General features: G+C 34.1%; 6 protein-coding genes across 14 annotated transcripts in view; 3 read left to right on the top strand and 3 right to left on the bottom strand.

Moving 5' to 3' along the window:
- Positions 1-186: 186 nt before the first annotated feature.
- LOC105213875 (uncharacterized) lies at positions 187-3059 on the top strand. 3 transcript variants are annotated; one of them, XM_054225337.1, is made up of 4 exons: positions 189-1056; positions 1131-1379; positions 1527-2276; positions 2339-3059. In XM_054225337.1, the coding sequence occupies exons 1-4, from the start codon at positions 396-398 to the stop codon at positions 2638-2640; spliced, it is 1962 nt and encodes a 653-aa protein (XP_054081312.1). In that variant the 5' UTR covers positions 189-395; the 3' UTR covers positions 2641-3059. The 3 variants fall into 3 exon arrangements, with proteins under 3 accessions (XP_011185273.2, XP_054081312.1, XP_011185272.2); XM_011186971.3 differs by having other exon boundaries at positions 187-1056; positions 1137-2276; XM_011186970.3 differs by having other exon boundaries at positions 1131-2276.
- A 1466-nt stretch (positions 3060-4525) lies between these two features.
- On the bottom strand, positions 4526-7259 carry LOC105213876 (N-alpha-acetyltransferase 80). Of its 2 annotated transcripts, XM_011186972.3 has the most exons (3): positions 7088-7228; positions 6183-6301; positions 4526-6065 (listed from the first exon to the last, which is right to left on the bottom strand). In XM_011186972.3, exons 2-3 carry the CDS (start codon positions 6213-6215, stop codon positions 5562-5564), a joined length of 537 nt encoding a protein of 178 aa, XP_011185274.1. In that variant the 5' UTR covers positions 6216-6301; positions 7088-7228; the 3' UTR covers positions 4526-5561. The 2 variants fall into 2 exon arrangements, with proteins under 2 accessions (XP_011185274.1, XP_011185275.1); XM_011186973.3 differs by lacking the exon at positions 6183-6301 and having other exon boundaries at positions 7088-7259.
- Positions 7260-8085: 826 nt separating this feature from the next.
- On the top strand, positions 8086-9750 carry LOC105213877 (mediator of RNA polymerase II transcription subunit 6). The gene is made up of 4 exons (XM_011186974.3): positions 8086-8820; positions 8885-9059; positions 9112-9217; positions 9282-9750. The coding sequence occupies exons 1-4, from the start codon at positions 8621-8623 to the stop codon at positions 9650-9652; spliced, it is 852 nt and encodes a 283-aa protein (XP_011185276.2). The 5' UTR covers positions 8086-8620; the 3' UTR covers positions 9653-9750.
- Positions 9751-9803: 53 nt separating this feature from the next.
- LOC105213878 (flavin reductase (NADPH)) lies at positions 9804-11189 on the bottom strand. Of its 2 annotated transcripts, none has more exons than XM_029041424.2 (3): positions 11032-11189; positions 10649-10953; positions 9804-10588 (listed from the first exon to the last, which is right to left on the bottom strand). In XM_029041424.2, exons 2-3 carry the CDS (start codon positions 10719-10721, stop codon positions 10050-10052), a joined length of 612 nt encoding a protein of 203 aa, XP_028897257.1. In that variant the 5' UTR covers positions 10722-10953; positions 11032-11189; the 3' UTR covers positions 9804-10049. The 2 variants fall into 2 exon arrangements, with proteins under 2 accessions (XP_028897257.1, XP_028897258.1); XM_029041425.2 differs by having other exon boundaries at positions 11028-11046.
- Positions 11190-11785: 596 nt separating this feature from the next.
- On the top strand, positions 11786-19575 carry LOC105213881 (dipeptidyl peptidase 3). Of its 5 annotated transcripts, none has more exons than XM_011186978.3 (8): positions 15272-15410; positions 16508-16577; positions 16655-16870; positions 16937-17237; positions 17341-17942; positions 18006-18295; positions 18367-18509; positions 18569-19575. In XM_011186978.3, exons 3-8 carry the CDS (start codon positions 16695-16697, stop codon positions 19424-19426), a joined length of 2370 nt encoding a protein of 789 aa, XP_011185280.2. In that variant the 5' UTR covers positions 15272-15410; positions 16508-16577; positions 16655-16694; the 3' UTR covers positions 19427-19575. The 5 variants fall into 5 exon arrangements, 4 of the variants coding, with proteins under 4 accessions (XP_011185281.2, XP_011185280.2, XP_011185279.2 ...); XM_011186977.3 differs by having other exon boundaries at positions 16934-17237; XR_008469984.1 differs by lacking the exons at positions 16655-16870; positions 16937-17237; positions 17341-17942; ... (1 more) ...; positions 18367-18509; positions 18569-19575 and adding exons at positions 11786-12524; positions 12612-13342; positions 13421-13767; positions 13822-14078 and having other exon boundaries at positions 14141-15410.
- The window catches only part of LOC105213882 (DNA polymerase alpha subunit B), a 96638-nt gene continuing 89581 nt past the window's right edge, over positions 19337-26393 (bottom strand). The window contains exons 4-8 of the mRNA XM_011186982.3: positions 22182-22494; positions 21575-22062; positions 20091-20294; positions 19847-20030; positions 19337-19785 (exon numbers count right to left, since the gene is read on the bottom strand). Of these exons, the coding sequence (XP_011185284.2) occupies positions 19639-19785; positions 19847-20030; positions 20091-20294; positions 21575-22062; positions 22182-22494 (1336 nt within the window). The 3' untranslated portion in view covers positions 19337-19638. The remainder of the gene's footprint in view (positions 19786-19846; positions 20031-20090; positions 20295-21574; positions 22063-22181; positions 22495-26393) is intronic.

Below are 26393 nucleotides of genomic sequence, written 5' to 3'. Positions count from 1 at the left end.
TAGAAATGCAACAAATAAAATATTACTCATTATTATAAAATTTTTAAATTAATCTTCATGTTAATGCACTAATTTCCACATATAATCGTTGAACTATACAATTCAGATGCCAGCCTCTAAAGCAGCTGCAAACAGAAATATTTCAATGGTTACGAAGATGCAACCCTGGTTCATAGGTATTTGACAGGTAAGCGGCTTTTAAAAAGTAACGCCTTGACAAAACCGAAGAAGAAGATAAAAATATAAATGCATTCATAGCGGGCTTTGGAAAAATTGTTATATATTGATATTGTGTGAAAGTTCCAAATTTAATTTACGAATCTGTTTTGAAAAATTGTGATTCAACTTGCGCAAAACTGTTATAATAAATTAACACATTAAATTAAAAACACAAAATGGATATCTCTAGGCAAACATTTAGTGAAGCCAATACTACAGGAGTATCCATGTATTTGTCGTTTGATTCAAGCATTTCTAGTGCGGCTTATAAAACATTGGAAGCCACTACATGTGAACTTTCAATGTTGTCAAACATGGACCATGAGGAAGCAACTGTCGAAAATTCTCAGGAAATTCATCAAAACAGCACGTTGGAAGCATTAGATTCCCATTTAAACTACCTTGAATCAGTTAAGGATAAGGATGTAGGCTCGTGTTCACAACTCTCTGCTGTACCAAAACGTATTTTACAAGAGTACAATGTTGTGAGCTCGACACCTACAAAGGAACAGTTATTGCGTAGTGTTGAAGTTGTTCGTGGTTCTAGTGCCGATAGATGTGTGGATCTAAAGTTTGCTTTTATGGAAGTGGATGACAATAAAGTTAAAAATGCCACAGACAAGGAAAACGCTTTACCCCTTAAAGAGGTAACTGCGATTTCAAATAAAAATATGGAAGCCTCACTACCAGCAATAGTAGAGGAAAAAGCACCAGCTATTGACGAAATAAATGCAAGTAAACATAAAGAAGACTCAAATATTGATGAAGAAAAAACACCAAAGGCTAGCAGTAAGGAATCAATAACTGACCAAGAACTACGGGATGCAGAAACTAAAGGTACACAAAAATAATTATTTTTTTAATATAAAATTATTGATACATTTTAAAAGAAATTCAAATTAATTTTATAGTTTCAGATGTAAACAAAAGAAAATCAGTGGCTAAGAAACTTATATCCGAACCTGATCTGTTAGCCAATCGTCCATCAAGAATTGCCATGAATGTAAACAATGGTTATTCAATTAACAATTTTGCTACCAAAACAAATATTGAAAAAGAGATAAATGAAATTCCAAAACTGATGAATAAGGTGTTAAAATTTGCTGAAATCACAACCACAGTGACGGATAAAACTAAATCAGCTTCATTGACCGATACACGTAAGTCAGTCTCGTATAATTCAAAAGGACGCTCCTCAATGCTACCATCTAGTGTAGCATCACAAGGTGAGAAACGTCCTTTTGCATTTACTCAACGTATGTCGGTATTGGTAAAAACCACATTAAACGATCCCGCACGTAAAATAGCTCGACGATCTGCTTTACCCAACACACAGCAAAACAGAAAAAGTACCGTCCCCACAGGGGTATCGAGCAACAGTCGCAAAAGTATGTTGCCAATAGGTAGAACGGTACAAACCATCTCCCGTGATGTAAACACAAAATGTACGACAAAGCCGCTCACTGAATCTACTAAATACGCGCCATCCAATCGAAAGTCACTTTATCCTGTAGAGAAATCGCGCAACGACATTGCTAAAAGTGGTAGCATTCCACCATTATCTGCACAGAATACGAAATCTCGACCAAGTACAACTGGGAAACTCGAAAGCACATTCGTTTGCAAAGTTTGTGGCTGTAAATTTAGCCTAAAGTCGCTTTTAGATGCGCATAAACGTTCTCACGAAGGTGATGGTGTGCCGGCTTTCGTTAAGAAAACCACCAACACTTCGAGCTCAACTTCATCAATTACACAATCAAATAATTCAAATAAGTGTAGATATTGCGACAAAAAGTTTGTACTACTTCGTGCTTTACACATTCACCTGCTGGAAAATTGTCCAAAAATACCACCTAATGAAAAGCGCAAGTTGAAATTCCATGAAATGGAACATGTTGAAAAAGCCCAATTGCCTACATTTTTCCATGCAAATGCTTCTGGTGCTAAAATAAACTCACAAACACAAAATACAACTACAAATGCACCGCCACAACGTTCTCACTCAGATTTAAGTAGCATTTCTGTAAGCTCTACAGATTCCACAAACGATAAAAAAGGTAAACCAAAAAATTGAAATACAGTCTGAATTGAAATTTCATTATGTTTTCTATTTTTATAGCACTTGCTGAGATTACCATCATAGCGAACACTGCCGCTTCGGCTATGGAAGTTTTAATGCCGGAGATGGCACCGCCGACCGCCAGAATGGTAAAGAAAACCACGGCACATGCTGGTGTACATCGTACGCCAAATAAAGCCATTATATGCCACATGTGTAAGATGTCATTCAAATGTATAATGGATCATATTCAGCATAATATGACGGTGCACTTTAAAAATCCTGAAACACCAAAAGGCAACGAGAACCATACTCAGTCTAACACTAACGTCAATACATCGGCTGCAAAACAAGCCCAATAATGCGACATTTTTCCCCCTTTTTTCGGACATGCCTTATGCAATTTTGATATTTATTTTTTATGTTAATTTTTCTGTAGTTAATTTGCGTTCCTTTTTACAAACAATTGCTATGTATTTGACGCCACGAAGTTTTTCCATCAGAACTTCAATCCATTCGTTTATTTTTTGATTTTCATTAGTAATTTAATTATACATAATCATATCACACGCAATTAAGATTGCTCCATTTTATGATTTTCATTAGTTTATGTGCATATCTTCACATGTAAGAGCTAAATTTTTGTATGTAATTTCATTATGAAATTGTCTTTTGATATGTATTGTAAGGCGTGAAGATTTTTAAATTTATTTAATCTGACTGTAATTTTCAATACATACATATCAATAAATACTCAACTCATTTATCTAGCATCTTTATATTTGCGGCATGATTTCATATTTTTCTGATAAATCGTTGGAACAGTTTAAGTACGAATCGAATACAGTTCAGTAGTATTTGTTGTTGTACTAGCGGAATATTCACCAAAGAATTTTGAGTCATGGCAACGATTCAAAATATAATGAAATTGATTATTTATCAAATTTAGTCTCATAAAATTTTATTTTTAATATTTTTTTAATAGTATTTTTTTTAAATATATTTTTTTTTCAATATTTATTTTTTAATACTATTTTTGTTTAATATTTCTTTTTTTAATATTTATTATTTAATACTATTTTTTAATTTTTTTATTTAATATTTTTTTTTTAATATTTTTTTTCTTAAAACTGCAATTATGCATTTTAAAATTATTAATATTTTACCTCCTTCCACTCCTACGTATAAGCAATAAATTCATTGACAAATGCTACGTAAAGCAATTAAATTTTTAAATTTGCGGTCCTTTTTCCACTAAATTCAGATTTTTTATTAGTGCTCGTGCGTTCAAAACTGTCAAAATGAAAAAAAAGCGAATACGGAAATTTTTGTGATTTTTCCCTTCCGGTGGGAAATTGGTGGTCATTGCCAAAAATGTAAATGCACAATTTCAAAATTCAAATATACACAAATTTATGCATATAAACAAAAAAAAATAGACGTGCCGCAAATTTTTTCACGTATCTACAAAAACATACACACTCCTGTATGCACACATTAGTGCTTTACTCTTAATGTAGCATGCCAGAAACTACGCCAGATGTATCACTACAGCATCAGCAGCATATATACAAATATATCCAAACATAAATATGTACTGTGTACATCTCAGCAGCGCTACGTTAATATATGTATGTAACTAAGTAAGTATTTTCAGCACTTCTGTTGCATCATTTGGTTTGTTGCAGCAATAGGCTGGCGAGAATGAATATAAACCAGACACAACCATTTCATCAACGTCCAAATTTCTAATCTGAATTGTTGATTGTCTTGTCGTGCTTACGCCAACTGCTTCGCCAAATCTAAATAGATATTCTTGTACTTTTTGTATCTGTCGTCTGCTTTGTGGCAAGGCATCCAACTGAAACTCAAACATACATACACACACATACACACCTCTTTGTAGGTTACATTATAAATAATATCGGCAATGGTTGGTGGTTGATGTCGCCGCGAACTTGAACTTGTTGAATGAAATGAGTATGTGCTATTTTCAGGCCTACTTGCTCTTCTGCAGGCGATATATTTTTGGTTGTATTTGATCTGTAAGTGGTTCATTGCCTATATTTTGTTGCATTTTGTTTATTGACAAATGACCCAAATATCGGGATGTTGTGTGTAAGCAAGAAATTATTTACGGATATTTTGATAAATCAACGCAGAATATTATTTAATGATTTTTGTAGTTCCGATTTCTTAAATTGCTTACCAACAATACATGAGAAGGAAGAGATACCATAGAAAATATTTATATTTAAATATATCTAATTTAATACTATTTTATTTATTGTTATCAAATATCATCAACTCGTGTTTTATAAACTCATTGTGTTGTCATGTATATACACATATGTATGTGGCGTTGTGTTTCTTTAACTTTACAGTTTATTTTATTATAAATATGTTTTACTAAATCTACAAAGCGTGTTAACAATTACATTCTTAAACAATGCCTACAAAAGAATGTACTGTATATATAAACTACATACACTATGTTTAAGTATTGTTGGAAGATTTTAACGTGTGATATTTATTAGCTGATTCGCTCTCAATATATTTAATAATTGCTTTGATACGTTTACAAGAAGACTGCGCTTAATTAATTATCAGTAAATCCTGCGAGTTTGTTTACAAAAATATTTATTGAAGAAACTAAAAGATATACAACAGATTAACAATGATAAAAAATAAATAAATTAATTAGAAATATAATTAGCGAGTGCCAGAAAAAATAATTTTGAAATGTAGCATTACGAAAGCTCTTTTTTATTAGCATATCAAAGCAGTTGAACTGAAGCCTTTATCAAAAGAAATACAATCAAAAAGCAATATTAAGAAATCAATATCAGTATAAAAATGTAAGTATGTATATTAATGGAATCATTTGTAGTATATCAAAGCGTTTTAACTGCAGATTAGCGAAAAAATCGAAGAGACAGCTGATAGTTCACCGAGTTGGCGCAACATTCACCTATTCATATCTTATTTTAAACAACTAAATATTTCTATATTACAGTCCGTAGTTCATTTCCTTTAAGCATAACAAATTGAATTTGTTAATATCGTCAAAGGCTTGTGCGTTTCTTCGATATAGCGTAATTTCTAAATATATATGTATATATAGTATGTGTATTATTATCTTTTTAACTTTTTAAAAGCTGTAAAGCGTGTAAACATTGCCTCCTCTTGAAATGATCTCCATTCTCTTCGTAATTTCGCCAATATCCCAATTATTAATGTTCACAATTCCTTTGGTTTGGCGCAAAAATACTGGCATTGATATCTATAAGACTTTCTTCATGTATTTCTTTTTGGCATTCTCCAAACTAGGCAGTTCGCAATGACGTGGCCCATACATCGATATGGGCGCACAGTACTCATAACCGATACGTTCATAGAAACCATCTTGATCGATGGTTGATAAGTAAATGGCTTTTAAATCCAATACGATGCGACAATAGTCTTCCGCAAATTTCATAATTAATTTGCCAAAACCTTGTCCACGACAACTTTTGTCCACCACCACCGACTCAATAAAGCAGGCCATCTTTTTGGACGGTATTTGGCTTAACTTACAATGAGCTATAACACGATTCATCCCGTCCGTAGTTAAAACTAAGCTGCAGGGAAGTGTATCACAGGAAGCTTCAAGCGATCGCATGCGAGCCGTCTCACTACGCGGCCATTCAGAGTTAATCAGCTCGCATGTCTTCTTCATTAGCTCGGGATAGTTGTGTATGGGAACAACGCTGAAGGGGCTACCCGACACATTAAATGGTGGAAGACCCTGAAATGAAGTAAATTTGTTACATCTACTATACAAATCGTTTTGATAAATAATATAATAAAAGTAAAAAATATATATAAATAAAAGACCATGCAATAAATATGTTGTAAATGATACCTCATAATATGGTTCCGACTTAATGAAGCGCATAGTCTGATAGTGGTGTAAATAGAGACGCTATTAAATAATGTGATTATTTCCACCACTGTAGAAGGCAGTAAAGCGTTGCTAAAATTCTAAGCAGAAAATTTAAAAGTTTTTGTAAGATCAAAAGCGGACGAAATGTGATACAGGTATAAATAACGCATTTACGACAAATAATAATGAATTAATGGCGTCGAACATTTGGTAATCGAAGTTGAACATTTGGTAACAAGGAATAATCCTGGAGGAATGACACATTACACATATGTACGTTTCATTAAGAAATATAGTACACATTTCATATGAAACAAACATCTGTATTCTCTATACATTTTTGAATTTTTAAATAGTATGTCTACTAAGACATGCACATATTTCAATTTGCTGAATGCCAAAATAAACATTTTAAACAATGAACTATGCTGTATGTAATATTTACTCAAGATTCCAAAAATAAAACCATTTCATACTAAAATAATATATTCTGATGTTTTCTGCACATATTTTTATTTATATGTATATGAAATGTGGCGGTTGTCCGTGAATTTCAAGGTGCTATTCAGTCGCCTTGAATAAAGATCAAGCCAACAATTCAAAGGAGCTTTAAAAGATAAACCGATATATTACATAATCAGTGATTACTTCGATTCGAAAATTATTATAATAAAGATAGCAATAAGTTGATAGCAAAGCAGGTGGAGATGCTACACTCAATTGGCAATGAGTCAACAAAATCAAAATCATTTTTACTTTTGGAATTGGCATGTCAGACCTCTTTTAAATTAACATATAATTTATAATAACAATACACAACAATACTATAATTTTAACTACCAACATAAAATGTAAAACACTTTGATTAATAAATTGATTTTTACCATAATGTGATTTCTTCGTTGTTGCTCTTCTTTAGAAACGCCACGACGGACTGTAAAGAACGAACTGATTGAACTGCCCAAATTGGTACTGCCTCTATGCCTATGTTATTAATGAGTGGATGGCAAACTATTGCTTTTTTCTTTTATTTATTTAATGTTGTCACTGTTTCTCGGAGTGGTTTTATTTAATATTTTATATATGTATGTATATTCTCACAATTTATATATTATATAGCAATACGTTATCTATAATATTCGTTGATATGTTAATTCAATGTTTTTTGGAAATGTTCGATAATGTTGATTTAAATAAATCAGCATAAATTGTTTGCCGAAAAAATATTTTTCAGCTGGCGCCAAATCACCAAATTAATAATAAAAAACAAAACTTTTATAAATAGATTTTTGCAAAAGGAATGTAAAGTAATATAAAGAGCAAAAACGAGAGTGAAGTGTCAAAAATGTTTTTCTTATTTTCCTTTGAGTTGCTGATTCGTCAAATCAAATGAATTTGGAGCATAAAAGCAAACCCGAAAGAAAGTGCTATACAGTGAAGCAACTATGAAATTATGTACGAGTCATTCCAGTGACTTTCAAACTTTGGTATTGAATACTTTTTGATATAAAAGAGGCTTTCTACGATTATATGGAAGCATAAATATAATCCGATTTCATAATGCTGCATTTAACATATTATTTATAAGAGAGAATTATTGAAAATATGAAATGAAAAAATAAAATAAAAATATGTTCTATTGTTTTAATAAATCCATCAACACTGAGTGCATATTTCGCTGACCTCAACAACGTTCAGTGTGGCTGATCACGATAAACACATTTATGTGGATTAGATTGAAATCAATAAAATTTATTTAAAAATAACTTTTGGGCAATTAATTTCGTGTACTTTGTGTATTTGTGCAAAAAATATATTTATTAAGTCCTTCCTCAAGATTCTTTGCTTTGTTTTAGACATATTTTCCTTTTCACTACACTATTTTTGTTTACATTGCAACCCTCTTAACAGATGTTTTCAAGTGCATTTGCAACTCGCGTATTTGTTATTGACAATTTTCAATTTGTTAATTTCAGTATTTGATTGTATTTTGTTTATAAATAAAAAATTACAAGAGAACGCTTATCACAATAAACAAGAGACGTACAACAATGCCAAAAGTGAAAGTATATCGAAGTGACTCACCTGAATCCGTGTCGCGTTCTTGTTGATAGATTTATTTGCTATAACGCCCTCACGTTTTGTGCCAGCGTTCACTGACCGACTGCAAAGATTTATTACACAACAAACAATAAATAAATCTGTATTAAAAATAAGTCAACACAAACTAAAAATAAAACATAAACAATTTGCATCTGTGCAAATAGAAAGAAAAGGAAGTGACACTTGTCGTTCAAGTTCACCAATTTGCCCCTGAAGCGGTGCAATTAGCTATTCAGGAAGAAGAGATAATAAAGCAAAGATACAACCGGCAAAAAACAAAAACTATTTGAGAAAGCGCTAAATAGAATTTAAAAATGCTGCCGGGACGACAGTTACCACAGCCCATTGCCCAAGAGAATCAGTTATGGGTATCATGGCACGATACGCAAATGATGGCGTCGCTTAGTCCAGCCACTGTCATGGATTATTTTTGTCGCAAATCGAATCCCTTCTACGACAGGGTTTGCAATAATGAAACAATTCGTATGCAACGTTTGAGTCTGGAACACCTCAAGTAAGATATTTCAAACAATTTAAATTATAATATATTTACTTACACTTAATATGGATTTTTGTAGTAATATGGTAGGCGTAGAGTATATACTCTTGCACGTTGCCGAACCTATATTATATGTAATACGAAAACAACATCGACACAGTCCGACTGAGGCGACACCAATGGCAGATTACTACATTATAGGTGGTATGGTTTATAAAGCACCTGATCTTGCAAGCGTGATCAATTCAAGAATAGTATGAACTAATAAATTTAAAAATGAACAATTAATAATGAAGTAAATCTTAGTTAGCTACTGTTACAAATTTGCAATCAGCTTTCGAAGAAGCGAGCAGCTATTCTCGTTATCATCCAAACAAAGGCTACACATGGGATTTTGTTGCCAATAAAGCGCGTTAGTATTTGAATTTGCTATTTTCACAAATTCTTGCAAATATACGACACTATGTATCTTACAGTTTCAGATAAATCCAAAGGTAATAAAAAGGATCCCTCATCGAACAAAGACGACAGTGGCACAATTTTTCAAAAGCAACGAGTTGATATGCTTTTAGCGGAGTTATTGCGCAAATTTCCACCTCCAATACCACCAATAATACATCAACAACAAATGCAACAACAGCAGTTACAACAGAATCAGTTACAGAACACCGCAACAGAAGCAAATGCAAATGAGGCAAATAATGTTGCTGGAAACCCAACTACCTCTAATAATGGTGCTGTTCCTTCAGAAGCAAGTCCCTCACCTAATACGATGCAAGGTGGTATTGAGCCAAAAGTCGAGGGTGTCGATATGAAGCCTCCGCCAGAAAAGAAAATAAAAATGTAAAAAATTATTACCTAAAATTATATAATTTATTATTTTTTTATAACGTATCAAAGGAATTTAACAAAAAATAAATGTGCGAAAAAGATAGAATGCAAAAACGTATGGTAATTATCGCATATCGGGGAAATAATAATGTGGTGGGCCAAATAAGGAAGCTTTTTAGTTGAATGTATTTTATTTAACTCAATATAGCTGCGCTTTGAACATATTGGAAATTTTGCATTAGTAATATTAAATTAGTGTTTTACCATAAATCCATAACAATTTTAATATACAACCATTAATATGTATGTGTGTACATATGTGTATGATAATTGCTTTTGTGCGGCGGGTTTGCATAATAATGAATAATTAAACAGACACATCATTATATAGGCTGACAATGAGAGCTTTTGTTTTACTGAGCTATTTTCTTTGCTACTCCACAAACTTTGCCAATGTGTTCATCTTGTTCCAACGAATCCACAACGAATTTTGCTAAATCATATTTAGAAATAGCTCGACCAGGTGCGTCATCATGTAACACAGTATAATCGGATGAGGGTTCATCGGATATGTGTGGTGGCAATATAGCCACATATTCTAAACCGGATTCCTTTGTTAGGTCCAGCATACGTTTGTGCTCCTCGTTTAGTTTATGAAATACTCCAGGAACTTCAGTGAGTGGACGGAATAAAAATGATGACATGACAATGGAGAAACGTGGTACATTTTTTTCTTTCATAGCTGCAATCAAGTTTTTGGTTCCACTAGATAATTCTGTGGTAGCCTCTAACTTATTACGTGTTCCTAAAATTATACAAACTCCATCAACGCCGTCAATAACTTGTTTACAGTCTTCTAAATTTAAGGCATCGCCTTTAACTAATTCTACTTTGTCCTTAAAGCGTTCTTGAAGAGTCTTCTCACTGCGATATAAAAGACGTACCTTTAATCCTAAAATCACAAAAAAAAAATTATTTCAATTATGTAAACAAACCGGCTTACAAAACTTACCCTTTTGCAAAGCGTAATCAACTACACATTCACCGGTCATACCGGTACCACCAATGACAGCTATGCGTTGCATAATGCACGTGCTATTTTTCACAGGAACACTTCCAAATGCAATGAAACTACGAAAGGATTGCAATATGTAAGGTTATCTTTACAGATATTGACGATAGTGATTGTGCACTATGTATAGATAAGATTGCTGAAGTACTTATCTTTATAACAGACTGAATCGTTAACAATTGTTTAAGATTTGCACTGTTCAGCCTGAAATGACATTCACAAATACTAAACAAAATTCTTGCCCACTGAAATAAAGCACCAAAGTGAACCAACAAGGTTAATTAACTAAAACTGTCAGGTTTCGCGTATACTATAGTACCTACACGTTGAGTGATTCTACTTCAGTATAGAACTACAACTACAACGATGGAAGACTGCGAATAGAATGTGTTGTAGTTAAATTGCAGTGTAATGTTCAATCAATTTACACGTAAAGCTCATTTATTTATTTTGCTGTTTCGGCTTAAAAACACATTTGCAACCCAATTGGTTTTGATTGTAATATAAACAAATAAAGTACTTCACGAAACCCTGTTGGAAAAAATGAGAGATATGCATCTATTAAGTTTATGTATTTAGGAGAATAATAAAAAAATGCTTGTATTTGAATGCAAAATAATTATTAATGCAAAGGTATGTAATTTACGAACTTAGCGGAATGGTAGATCCATTTATACGAATACTTTCTTATTGGATAGTATAAGACTAATTCCTACTTGGTAGGTATTTTTATTTCCTTGTGTGTTCTTCGTCATAATGCTATGTTTCCAAAATCCATTTTTAATTCAATTGGCAGAACTTTTTTAGAAATAGATTTTGTACAAAATAACATTATAAATTTTCCAACCATTCCTGTTTTTTATAAGTTGTATATACGAAGATATTTTACTAAATTATTTCTCTTTTTCGTATATATGTTATAGGTTAAATAAATCTAGATAAAATATCTAATTTAATTTCACAAGAAATATTTTTATAAAAATAAATAATTCAGATTTTAAACAAAGTTGCACAAAACTTTTAAACACTTAAAATAGCATTGATCATTTTGGTTTAGCTAAGATATCTAAAAGTTGTAATAATTGGAAATATTTATACAGCGTACTTAAGTGCACATAAAATACTTTTCATTTTTATTTATATAAATTATTAACACTATTTCATTTTGGTTAACTCAAAAGAAACTTTATCAAATAACATCTCAATAGTAGGCTGGCTAAATTTGTCAAGACGCCATATTTTTTTTTTTTGAAAAAACAATATATCTTAAAGCATCGTCCAGCCAAGAAAACTTTGAATATATTTTAATCAGTTAAAATCTGAAATAAATTCAATATGATGAATACAAGTGAAGAAGAGTTCACGAATTCCGATGCTTGGCTGTCGGAGCAATTGTTCGCACAATTAAAAGAATTTAATTCAGACTACAGAGAAAAGTCCGTTGTAGATTCATCGGCAACATTTGTATTTCCTTCCGGAAGTCTAAGTTGCATATCTGAAGATGAACCACAAGATTTAACCAAGTCAAGATTGGAAAACTATGATTCGGTTTTCAAGTTACCAACACCAACAAACATTAATCCATTCGATATAAATGATGTACTCGATTTAAGTAATATTTCTGGCAGAGGCACCGAGCCAGCATTTCTCGACTTGGTCGGAACAGTTCCATTAACACCATTTGCCACACCAATTCCTGAGACAACAGTAATGGTTAATGAAACAGTGAAACAAACAACGGCGTCATTTGATGCAACAGAAGAAGAATTGAAACTGTTGAAATTCCTGGAGTCGCAACCACAAAGTAGTCCACTTGGTATGTGTGCGCATATAGTATATGGAAATAATCACAATCTAGGAAGATACACAGATAATATTAAATTATTTAAAATCTCTTCTTCAGATACTAAACTATATATTCCACCTGAGGTTCCAACATCGGCTTATCGAATTGTGAAGTGTTCTAATTGCAACTGTCTCTTTGACATTATATCTTTTCAATCTCATATTTGTGATTACGATGAACACCATAACCTTATCATTCCCCCAGCTGCCTCAACTCCTATTAACAAACCAATTAAGGAAGAACCAATATTACCACCGGAACCTGCATGCATTCGATTATTACGTGAAAATCAAATACGCATTCGCAGATTCTTGAAAGATGAACTTAAATATGACGTTAACGCATCAATAAATAACAATACAAGTAATTCCAGTAGTACTTTAGGTAATACATCAAACACATCGACAGGCTCGAATTCATCGAATAACGCCTCCAAAAAGCAAGATGGACCTCATGAGTGTACACTATGCGAACGTAAATTCGTGCATGCATCAGGTCTGTTGCGGCATATGGAGAAACATGCAATGGATCTTATACCAACACCTGGCGCTTCTTCGGGCGGTAAAACGGCTACTTCACAAGGCAGCTCCTTACAGAGCGTTAATGGACTGCGAGTTGTCATTAAGTGTACTCTCTGTGGAAGAGTGTTCTTTGAGCCCTTTGCTGCTTTCAAACATTTATGTTCTCATTTTCCCGGAAGTATGCAGGAAGAAAAGGAATTCGATAATTGTGCTGAAATTCCCTACGAATCATTCGTGGACGATGCGATGAATTTTTTGAAGATGGAGGTAAATAATTTAAATAAAACAAAATAAAGTATAAATAAAAATATTATATATATATTCTATAAATTATATATTTTTCAGACTAATAACTGTACGGGGCCGCTAATAGTACATGGCGATAAACCACCAGTTTACCTCAAAATGGTTATTTTAAGCTGTATTTTGCAGTGCGAGTTTTGTGACTTTGTTTTCTCAGAAGTATCCTATTTATTTGTACATTCGGCTTGCCATTTACCTGAACGACGTTTTGAATGCTTCTCTTGTGATATTCATATGCGCACGTCGAAAGAAATATGTGCGCATTGGCAAGCCGAGTGTGTATTTATGCGAGAGAATCTTAAGGTGCATCAAGCCTCTACACAACGCTATTTTGTTTGTAATGTTTGCGAGAATAAGTTTCAATCCCTTGATCAGTTGCATGAGCATAGGTAAATACTAAATCCAATATATAACTTTTCATTGAAAATTATTATTTATTACAGATATACAGCGTATCATTTCTTTCCCCGTTTGAATAAATGTCTCGGTGTACTGCAGTTACCGTGTGAGTATTGCGATGTTGTATTTGAGTTTGCGCAGGAGTGTGTGGCCCATTATGAAGATAAACATTACAAGAAGTATAAACGCGATAAAGATGGAACAGGCTCATCCAGCAAAACGCGTCAATACTTATGTGATATGTGTGGGAAATCGTATACCCAATCCAGTCACTTATGGCAGCATTTGCGTTTTCATCAAGGTAATTGTGTTATAAGTAATCATGAATGTACCGCGTTCAATAAAAATCCATATTCTTTACAGGGGTTAAACCCTTTGCTTGTAAGGAACCCGGTTGTACACGTAAATTTACCATTCGCCCCGACTTGAATGACCACATACGTAAATGTCATACTGGTGAACGTCCTTATCATTGTTTGGTGTGTGGCAAACGTTTCTTAACTGGCTCCGTTTTCTACCAACATCGTCTTATACATCGTGGCGAGCGACGTTATGAATGTGAAGAGTGTGGTAAACGTTTTTATCGCGCAGATGCGCTTAAGAACCACCAGCGCATCCATACTGGTGAAAAACCATTTGGTTGTCTGTTTTGTACAAAGAACTTCCGTCAACGCGGCGATCGTGACAAGCATATAAGAGCTAGACATTCCCACTTGGATGCGAATGCTCGTCTAATGATGCAAATGCAAAAATTACAGTTGGAAGCAGCGGCAGCTGCGGCTGCAGCTCAAGTAGTAGTTCAGCAACAGCATGCCAATAATGCAGCAATTATGAGTGGTATACCCACTGTAACTCCAACTCTTATGAGTATGCCATCTGTAAACAATGATATAATTGATAGTTTAGAACCGTCATTAGATCCGAACGAAGTGGTTATGATTGGAAATGTTGCGTTTCCAAAAAGTATGTTTGAATCCATAATTCCAGACATTGATGAAGAGTCTGCACTAAGAGCCATGGAACAGTTGCAATAGAAATACAGAAAATTTCTGTGATAAATACACCTATAAATGTAATATGCTTAATAATATTTAATGATGTCGCAAAATGCCTCTTTGCAATTAACAATTCTTACTTTATAAACTATTATTTTATTGTAGTAATTGAATGAACCATATTGTGCTTTTATGTTTAAATGTTGTAAATGAATTGTGATTTCACTATGAATTTAATTTGTGCTATAGATTAGGTAGGTTATGCATGTAATGAATTATAAATAAATAAAAACTTTAATTATTTATATTAGTGTGTCATTAATATTTATATCAATACTAACTGAACATCGAAATGGTATGTAATTGTTTAGAAATATTTGAATAAATAGTATTTTTAAATATACTGTACTGTGAAGCTGTTTTTGTTATTAAGAGTAAAACTGTTATACATATTGTTGCAACATGGCAACTCTAACATTAGTTGAATCAGCTGTTTACACTTCATTGCAAAATTCCGAGTCACCGCGCTCATTGTTTTATTATTCGATTGAGTATTTGTGGAATTGAATATATAATTATAAAACGCGAATTTAAATTTAAAGGAACATTGCTAAGCTTTTTTGATAATTTTTACCAAGGTAAATGCTGTTATAAGCTGAAATAAAAATATTTATGCATAGATCAATTAGAGCTTATTCCTATAATATATTTTTTCGATATTTTGATTTTACAATGTGGAAAACAGATTTTAACTTCTTAATGTGTTAATTTGTGTAAAGAATAAACACATATGCATATATTTCAATTAGTTAATTTAGCCGGTAATGTGTATCGCGTGGCACTTATTGAACGCAGAAATGCAACTCACAACATCTACTTATTATATACATATGTATATAATATATGCATTTTTAACCTCTTATAATATCGAAATTAAGAACTATACAAAAGTAAAGGTAGTTGAGGTAACACCCGTTTGTATTTAACTTTATCACAGCTATTTAATAATATACATATATAGATATGTTTTAAGCCTGTAATTTAGATAAAAAATCCCCGAAATATAATACATAAATATATAGGAACAATTTAGTGAAGTGTTGGTTATTTAGATTATGAACTTTACTAAAAAATATCTAACAATTATTATTCTACAACAGCAATAAACTATATACATATTATATCTCAGGAGAACCTCCTTTAAATTACACCCCATAATTATCATATCTACAACTTTGAAGGTTTCCACTCCACTCCTGTTTTAACGAAGTGCATACAAATATTTACAAAAAATTAAAAAACAATGCAATATTTTGCAATTCAAAATGCGATAATATATTACCTACATATGTACATCTTTAATATGAAATTTCTTGATAGCACTTTGTTGAATTGTAAATAACTAGATATACTTGGCTATAGACTTTATTTCAACAAGCGAAAACACTGATAACAAAAGATAAACTAATTCACTGTTACTATTCTCACACTTTCTTTGTTATAACACGACTAAAATAAAGTTTTATTAACGTATATATTTTACAAATACATAAAATAAAAGTTTTTCAAAGATGCTTAGAAACATCCAACATAGTATTTAATTATTTTACTGATTTGACATATTTTTTGTATAACTGTGTTAATCGCATTCAATTCAAATTCAACAAAAATCCAAACCAACTTTAATGGAATAATATTTTCATAACTGCTAACATAAACTTTTCGATAATTTCAGTTTATGCTCTCTTAAAAATTTTCCACAAATCCCAATTAGCTATACAAAATTTTGTAAAACGCGTACAAATGTAAGTACAATACAACAAATGTTTTCCAATAGTGCGACGTGTAATTGATTTTTTTTAATCCACCCATTTATTTTCAGTAATAAGTTTTGAAATTATTAGACACTCACAAGCTCAAAAATGCTTAGCGTTAGAAGAACTTTACTGACATACAAGACAATTCGCAGGATCGGTACTCAGCTATCTGTGCCTAGCAGAAACTTGGGTGATGTGGGAAATTCAGGGAACGCTCGAAAACTTAGTAGTTTACTATTGACTCATACATCAAACTTTAGTACAAATAAATTTAATTTAAGGTATTCACAATCAATTCATTCAATAATTCTTGTTTATAAAAATTTCTTAATTTCTTATTTCAGTAGCAACACATCAATTATACGCACCATGTCTTCCGCCAATGCAGCACATTTTGTTTTGCCCAATACGCAACCGATTGCTGATTTGGCGTGCAAAAATGCATTTGAGGGCTTAACTGAGAAGGAAAAGCTCTACGCTCACTACTTTAGTAAAGCTTCATGGGACGGTGGTCTCATAGCTCTGATACAATCCAGTCCGGAAGCACCGTTAATTTTCTCATTTCTTCACCGCATTTTTGTTGCCGAACCATTGGAGGAACTGAAAGCAAAGGTTTTGGCTAATGGCATTACCGAAGATGAGTTCACCGTAAGTCAACTTTTGATACTTTCTTAACTTTAAAATTACCGTTATATGAGTATGCGAGTTGTTATAAAATATTGATGGTAACAAAATTATTCATTAATTTCAGGCATTCTTAGTTTATGCTTGTGGTATTTTTGCAAATTCCGGCAACTACAAAGGTATGGGCGATAGCAAAATCATTCCGAATTTGGACGAGAAAAAGTTCGAGGCGATTGTTCGTTCATCAGCTGCCTATGCAAATGATAAGCGTGTACCTGCTGCCTATGAAAAGGCAGCTCCACTCATCTACGCGTTGAAACCGCGCGATGAGGTTTTGGGTTTTGCACCCAATGGCATAACAACGTACTGGTCAGATAACTGTACGAAAGAAGATTCCGAAATTGTCAATGAGTGGCTAACATCGAAACGCATTGAGCCCTATATGTGTCGTACATTTAAAGTAGTCGAAGATGGGCAAACTATTTACGACATTAAGCTGGGTTCCGTGGATAATTCCGAGAAGGATGGCATTACTTTGCCCTTGGAGAGTTATAACGGCAATAGTTTTCGTGTGACACGCGGTGACTATCAGAAGCTGTTACAGCGCGTCAATAAAAATCTAGAGAAAGCGAAAAAGTATGCCGCAAATGAAAATGAACAGAAAATGATTGAACATTATATAAAATCCTTCCAAGAGGGCTCATTAGCAGATCATAAGGATGGCTCTAGGTATACACTTTAAACGAATTATATTTGACACGAAGCAAATAAATGAATGCTTATCTTTTGCAGATGGTGGATTAAGGATAAGGGACCCGTTATTGAAACCTATATTGGTTTCATTGAAACATATCGTGATCCAGCTGGGGGACGCGCAGAATTCGAAGGCTTTGTAGCAATGGTCAACAAGGAAAGCTCTGCGAAGTTCGCTGAATTGGTAGCACGTGCTGAAAAGCTGTTGGAATATTTGCCTTGGACTGAAGCTTATGAGAAGGACACCTATTTGAAACCTGATTTCACTTCATTGGATGTGCTAACGTTTGCGGGTAGTGGAGTACCAGCAGGGATTAATATTCCAAATTGTACGTATTTCTAGTTGAAAAAAGCATTTAACATTTTTTTTTAATTTTGCGGTTTCACTTTTATTCTTTAGACGACGAAATCCGCCAGGATGAAGGTTTTAAAAATGTATCTCTTGGCAACGTTTTGGCCAATATCAACCGTAAAGACCCCATTCCATTCCTCTCTGATGAAGATCAGGAGCTAATGAAGGAATACAAAGTGAAGTCTTTCGAGGTATGCTTTCTGGATTTGCTTAAAAAAAGTTATTTCATTTAAACGCTTCTCCTCGACAGGTGCAAGTTGGTTTGCATGAGCTGCTCGGTCATGGTAGCGGTAAACTCTTCCGCATAGACGAGAATGGCAAATTCAATTTTGACAAAGACAGCACGAAAAATCTAATTACTGGTGAGCCCATCAAAACCTGGTACTTACCTGGTGAAACATACGATACGAAATTCGGTGCGATCGGCTCTTCCTACGAGGAATGCCGCGCCGAAGCCGTCGGTTTGTACCTTTCACTACAAGCAGATATCTTGGAGATTTTCGGTTTCAAGGATCCTGTTGAGCAGGAGAAAATCATCTACATCAATTGGTTGAGTTTGATTTGGAATGGCATGGGAGTTGCTTTGGAAATGTACAATCCACAATCGAAACAATGGATGCAAGCACATTCACGCGCACGTTTTGTTATTATGAAGGTGCTTTTGGAGGCGGGTGAGGGCTTTGTCAGCGTCGAGGAGACAGAAGATGGCAAAAATTTACGTCTCACCGTGGATCGCACAAAGATCCAAACAGTCGGCAGGAAGGCTATCGAAGAGTTTTTAAAGAAACTGCAAGTTTACAAATCGACTGCCGACATCGCAGCGGCAAGTGAAATGTATGAACACTACTCGGAGGTCAGTGAAGGCGGCTCGCATCCATGGGCGAAGTGGCGTGACATTTGTTTGGCGCATAAGAAACCACGTATCATCTTGGTGCAAGCCAATACCGATGTGGAGAGTGAGAAAGTGAAACTGAAAACGTATGATGCCACACACGAAGGCTACATCAAGTCCTGGGTGGAACGCTATCCTAACACGGAGATCGATGATATTCTGGAGGAAATCGTCGAAGATGAGAAAAAATACTTTCCAAGTGCCTTTGGAAATTAAAAAAACAACTGCTGTTAAATTATAATAAATTTAATATAAGCAAATATTGAAGCGATAATGAGGAATGTGCATGTTTTATTTATGGTTAAACAAACATTTTTCATGAACATTGCTGTTTTGTATTACAACAAATTATATATGAAAAAATATATATGCATTTTTTACTTAAGAAAAAACATTGTACAGTTAGGAGGTCGCGAATAAAAACGCGCTCAAACCTTGCGTATTTGACAGGCCACAAAATTGCAAATGTTGGTCTCCTCTTTATTTGTCGGTGGCGTAATAACGAAACGCGCGAATGTGCCACCGTTGTGGTCGGCCAAACGTCCGGGGTTTATAGCCAAGCAGCCGTTTACCACCTGTAGTAAAGAAAATTCTTCAGAACACGCATTTACAATAAATTTGTTGTTTTAAATTTACCCTTATGAAACATTTTTGGTCGCTCGGCAATATGAGTATGTTTGGTATTTGTTCAATTTTGGCATATCTCGCCGCCAAGTAGCTGTCAAAGCTGATCTCATCGCAGGCGGGCGGATGTAGTGGGTAAAAGGAGCCTTGATTGAACAGATGATTGACGACGCGCTTCACTTTATCGCCCGCATTGCTGTAAGGAAATATAATTTAATCTGTATGCTTAGTAAAGTATGAAGTTAATGTGACTTACAAAGTCAGCTCATTCGAAATTATATGTTGCATTATGTCCGTGGAGGTCATGCCCACAACAATGCCATTTAAATCAATCATCGATGGATCGGGTAAGACATGTACATTTGGATATGTTTTTCGCAAAGGTACGGACATTGTGGGGTAGACAGGATCGGCGTTGGCGTCCTTATGTGAAGTGACAATCAAAATTTTTGTCGAATTTCTGTTGAAAATGAATGTACAGATTAAACAAATGTGATAATTTAATACGATATTACAATATAATATTTTTAAGCAAAATAACATAAACAAGTAAGGAAGCGCTAAGTTCGGGTGTAACCGAACATTTAATACTTATTTATTTATTTTTATTAAGAGAGCACACAATTTGACCTACATATTCGGAATAAAGTCCACCAGAAAACAAAAATCATTGTATGTATATAATACATATATATGGGAGCAGGGGTAGTTCCTGGACCGATTCCAACAATTTTTGATACCAGCTATAATACGTCTATGATTTTACGATCACTTAATTTTGCTAAGATATCTCATTAACCGATCTATACGGTATAAAGTCCACCAAAAGATTGAAAATCTGCATACGAGATATATGGGGGCTAGAGGAAATATCTGCCTGATTGTGTTCGTTTTTGGCACAGACGCAAATTGTTAGAAGGAAGACGTTTCCTTTGAATTACTTTAGAATATCTGAGAGATTTACTGATATTTTCTATAAAAAATTAGCCGCAAACTTCGGGGTCCTCATGTTCGATATCTGAGGTCTTGAAATGTAATTGTCCGATTTCGGTGATTTTTATACCAACGGTCACTGTTCAATCTTTGAAGCCAGAATATTGCCAACTAAACTGGGCATTGTAGAGATAGTTCGAATAGATGGGATGAAAGATAAGGAGGGATAGATGTGATAACACCCATTCTTTGAAACTAAGCATTGTGGTAATTTCGTCTCTCTGATGGATATTTTGCACTACAATGATTGCGTTAGTGTTGTTGTTATAGCGGCTGAAAAAATGTCCTAAATGAATTGTCGAGCTGAAAGCCCTTGACCGGGTAAAAATTGGGTTCGTTTCGATTACGTAGATCCATGACTGCGTTTGTATCCGTAAACCCCTATTTCCTTAACAGAGTTTATTCAAGCGAGGATTACTTCTTTTGAATCTTCACTACTGATCTATTTATATCCCTATTCTTGGTTGTCCCAAGTTGGTATAAAAGCATATTCTATTATCAGAATTTTTATTCCAAACTAGGTAATTTAACTACCTATAGTGAAATAGCAAATTTTACATCGGATAAAGTAACTCAGTCTCTTTCTGTGATAGGTTCTTAGCTGGTTGAATTTGTGTAATATAATCTTTGAATAAACTAGAAACTCACTTAAAGACGAGTTACCGACTAACCAATGCAAAAAAATGTACAGTTTTTTTGCTAACATTTAATTAAATAAAAAAATTACATAAGCATTCCATTACTCACCCAATAGCATCCACAATGCTTGTAATCATTTTCTCAAAGAACGATTCAAACGATTCGGCCAGCGTAACATTTTCGCTAATTAATCTGTGTTCGGCATCCAGAAATGGTCCAGTTAAAACCAGCACATCCGGTTTGTGCTCTTTCAAGTAGGCAATCAAATCATGCAACGGTTCATAGACAAGATCATCGTCATGTGTGTACGGACCGGCAACGATGACAAAACTCAATGGGTCTGTAAGTTTTGGCGCTGTAGGCGGGCTAAGTTGCCGCTCGGCTAACACTTCGTCCACAATGAATGTGTCACCTTTGGGATTTTTCCCCGACATGATCGCAATTTGACCAGGAAAAACGGCAACCGATTTAGCTTTCGAGAAGTTCAGGCGTACCGTTAAGCAACGCGCCTCATCAGTACCGGCTAACATAGTCGAAGAAGGATCCAAGGGACCGTCGTGATCACAGCAGATTGTGCCAATTGTTTTTGTTAATTCCTGTATGTGTCAAAAAAAAGTCATGTTTAGCAACACTAGACTATAGTGAACAACGGGAACTAACGGTGCACGTACACTCTGTAGCGTACGCCCACTCTCTTTCACACTCTACCACCCACCTGCGAATGTTGGTCCACTTGACTCAGCTCATAATCGTCCGCGTTCGCGCCAAACACCTTCTTACACAACTCTTTGCCAATGTGAAAAATGCGATCAGCCGCGATATCGCACTTCTCGCGCAAACAGTCGTACATATAATTGGATTTGGGCTCATCGAGCGTGGCACCGTTGTGGCACAGTAATTGTTTAATTTGGATTTTCGCTTGCTGTGTGGATGCCCATTTGGCGGTGCCGATAAGCGTAGGATTGCCAAATGTGTAAACTATCTTGCCGGAGCCGGCTATGGCACTATGGGTGCGTGGTGTGCCAGCGCTGTTGGGGAAAAACATTCAAATACATTAGATCAGTGTGTATATGTGTGTGTTCGCGATATCAGTGGGTAATGAACAACACAAGATTACCGCTATAATCGTAGTGGGTGTTTGAATTTAACGGATAAAGGTGGTAAAATAACAATTTATTTGCTCATTGGCATAGTGGCTGGCGAACAAGGATTGAAGATTAGCTGCATACATATGATAGACATACATATACAATGCAGGTGAACATTAATGGCAGGTACATTTGTAACTAACACGACGGCGTAGCTCTCTTTTTTGCAAACTATATCAGGCAACATACGTGAGAGAATATTCGTGGTTGGGTTAAAGCTTATTTTAAGTTGGAAATTTGAGTTTTACAATATTTTCTTTTGGTAAATTAAAAATGTAAAAATAAGTACTTTTACTATATGAAAAATGCTTAAAAACTATATATGATAAATTAGATTCAAACAGTTTATTTCTTATGTAAGTTCATATGTACAACAATACCAAATAGATACAACAACAGCTAGAGATTACAACCCTTTCGTCCGGTAAATTTTTTGAGTGCTTTTGACAGAAAATACCGGAGACCTTATGGACGAAAGGAAGGAAGTTGAAAATTTGATCTTTTTTATCTCGATTGTTGTATCTTGATATTGTGTCTATCAATTTTCGTTTAAGTATTATTTTTTTATTTTTTAGACATCTAATAAATCAAAAATATTTGCTTCTTGTTTGCAAGGGGGGGGAGCCTACTTTAGAGGCTTCAAAAATTTTTTGAAGAGTCCGAAGGACAGTTATATGGAGCAGAATCGCGGATTAGCATCTTAATAGGGTAAGTTGAAAAAATTTACGATTTTTTGTGAACGAACGAGACGCGATTTCTCGGATTTCCAATTTTATGATTTTTTCAAATTGGCGGGCAAGATAGGAAAAAAAGTAAACGTCCTATCGAAACGAATCAAAATGCGTTGTATTTGGAATTAAATTCTCTTCTAGGTGAAAGTTAACATTGATCCGGGTTTTAAACGTTTAAAAGTAATTTCTTTTAATGCATTTTTTTTTTAATTTTTGTTGAATTTTCTTGGTCACCTAGGAATTACACTATTGAAAATTAAAAATTTCTTTTGTTTTTTGTTTCAGATGAAAATTGCGACCTGCATCTTGCCCGACACACAAAAATTGCACACTCGAGGCGCCTCCGTAAATTTCTTCAAACTTGAAGAATATCTAATGTATATTAATAAAAAAAATTGAGAAGATTCTTCAAATATATAAGAATAAATCCTAAATCATTTCAATCAGACATTTCTTTCCTTTCCAAAAAAATCCTTGAAAATATAGATTTTTTGAAGCAGGCTCCCCCCTTAAAAAGAATGAATCCATCAGTCAGACTGACTAAAGAAAAACATATTCTTTGAAAAAAAAAAAAAAAATTTATTCTATATATATAGTTTCCTTCGAGGTCGATGAATCGATTATAGCGATCGTCCAATTTTGGACACAATTTTTATTTCACGATTATCTTTTGCTTCAAAGGAAACTGAAGTGGTACTTCATTGTGGATAAATTTTCGTCCAGAGAATATGGTGGTGGTAATTAATTGAAAGCCAATTTTCTTAGATTTGTGGGACATTTTTCCGAGATGTTGTCCTTTCAACGTACCAATAACAATATATTACGTCGCTTTTAACGGTTGCATATGCAGATAGTTCTAAAGCCGCTTTCTCATAGAAAACGATGCAATATCAGCTTTCCTGTTATATGAAATCGCCAAACATATTCACACCGGACTATAATCTAGGAAAAATCTGATCGCTGAAAGTAAGCTTGTAAATGTTAACCAACGACAATTTTTTGGGAGACATGTTGAAAATGAAACCATTATTTCTGGCAAATATTATTTTGACATGGAAGACTATTATTTTATCACAACGGTAAACTATATTTGTCAGAATTCCTTATCTACCGTATTTTAGAAGTTCAGCTTAGCCAGAATTTTGCTTTCTTTCAAATTTGGTGCAATTGCTTGTTGGTAAACGATTTCGAATGTAAAAACCATTTAAAAGTTAAATTATAGAACTCTATAAAAATTAATTATGTGAAGGATATAGAAAACAAAGTACATATCGTCGGATTAAGGCAGTAGTCTGCTTTAGAAGTCGAAAAAAGCGTTTTTTCAGCAATTTCTTTTTGAAAGGGAAGGAAATTATTGCGGTAAACGGAATTTGAAGACGATAATTTAATATATTTAAGGCTTAAAGAACAATATTTATTATTAAAAAATATTGAAATTTTTTCAAAGTTGTAAGTATTTTTCTGGAGCGCCTGGAGTCTGCACTTGTAAATCGGTGCCGGTGATGGAGGTCGTGCGATGCATCTGAAACTGTCGAACCAAATTTTTTTTTAATTTTTATAAGTTTTTTTTCTTTATGAACTAAAAAAATACCGAAGAAGTTATAAAATTCCAAATTTTATCGAAGTTTGAAAAAAAATTCACTTTTTTAAGAATAAAAATTGACTTTAAGTTGCAAAACAAGTAGTTTAAATAATACTTTTGTCCAACTTTTTTAGTTCAAATAGAAGATAATTTAATACTGAAGCTAGATCACTTAGATTGTTTTCGCTCGGACATATATTCTTTTTGCTATCGCCGGTCTCGGTCTACCTGACGGTCTCGGTCTACCGACGCTCGGCCACTAAAACTGCTCCAGCTTCGAATATATGTCGAATTGGCCTCTGGAATTTTAAAGACATATTCTTGGATAGTTTTGGAAGAGATTTAAAACAAAACAAAAAAATCGATTTTTTGAAGCCTGTAAAGCAGACTACAGCCTTAACTATTTTGCAACAAACCCCTTGTATGATCCCATTAAAATTTAGATTACATACAGCTCCTGTTATTATTATTTTTATTTCTAAATACACTATTTTCTATAGCATATGGCAAAGAAAAAATGCTATGAACCTCTGTCTATGCATATCTTGTATTTGCAACTTTAAATCAAATTATCCATAAACTAGAGAGTAATTGGTTGGGCTAAAGCAAAAACAAATTCCATAATTGTAATTGCACATTCGACAGCGTCGCGTCTCAAATACTGACAGAAAACTCATTAACTGTGCATTTTAATTGAATAACGTTGCAGAAAATGTCATCGACGAAGGCAAACAAACAAACAAGAAGTGCGCTGTCAGCCATATAGTCAAAGCAACAACAAGTCAACAACAATTTTCAAAAACTAAAAATAACACAAACAAAAACAGCAAAAAAGAAAACAATATGCAGCGCAATGGTGGAAAGTTACTAGCACTGGCACCGTTTTCTTCAATTATTGCCCAAAAATGAAATCAAAGGAGACGACATAAAATTTGATCATTATTATCAACATTATAGCCAGTATCGCTTTAATCAAATTGCGAGGCAAAATTTCATACTCGTACTTTGCAAGTGCCCCACTCACATATGCATGTACGAGGGCGGTTTAATAAGTAGTTACCCACTACTGTCGCAAGACCAAGCAATTGTCGTAACAGTGGGCTTCTCCCGGATTTTAGTATTTCAACTGCTCCGAATTGGCGATAACTGTGCTATTGGTTGGAAAAGGCCTGATCACCATACTCTGGTATTCGTAAACTGTTACACCAGGAAAAGGAAAGGCGGTCAGAGAGCTCTCTGGTTTCATATGGTGAAGAAAAGTGCTTTTCCACCATGACATCCGACTCACACTACCGCTGTCTAAAATCCTCGGTCGAATTGGTCGAAATAGGTTACGAACTGCTTCTCAATCCACTGTATTATTCAGATCAATGCTCGTACGACTTTACTGTTTTCAAACTTGCGTAATTCAAACACCGAGCAGAAAGTCGAATGAGGAAGTTATCGCTACTATGAGGGCTTAGAAG

This window comes from Zeugodacus cucurbitae, chromosome 2 (assembly GCF_028554725.1).
Source record: "Zeugodacus cucurbitae isolate PBARC_wt_2022May chromosome 2, idZeuCucr1.2, whole genome shotgun sequence".
Lineage (NCBI taxonomy): Eukaryota > Metazoa > Arthropoda > Insecta > Diptera > Tephritidae > Zeugodacus > Zeugodacus cucurbitae.
This window is presented reverse-complemented; position numbering and strand designations above follow the sequence as displayed.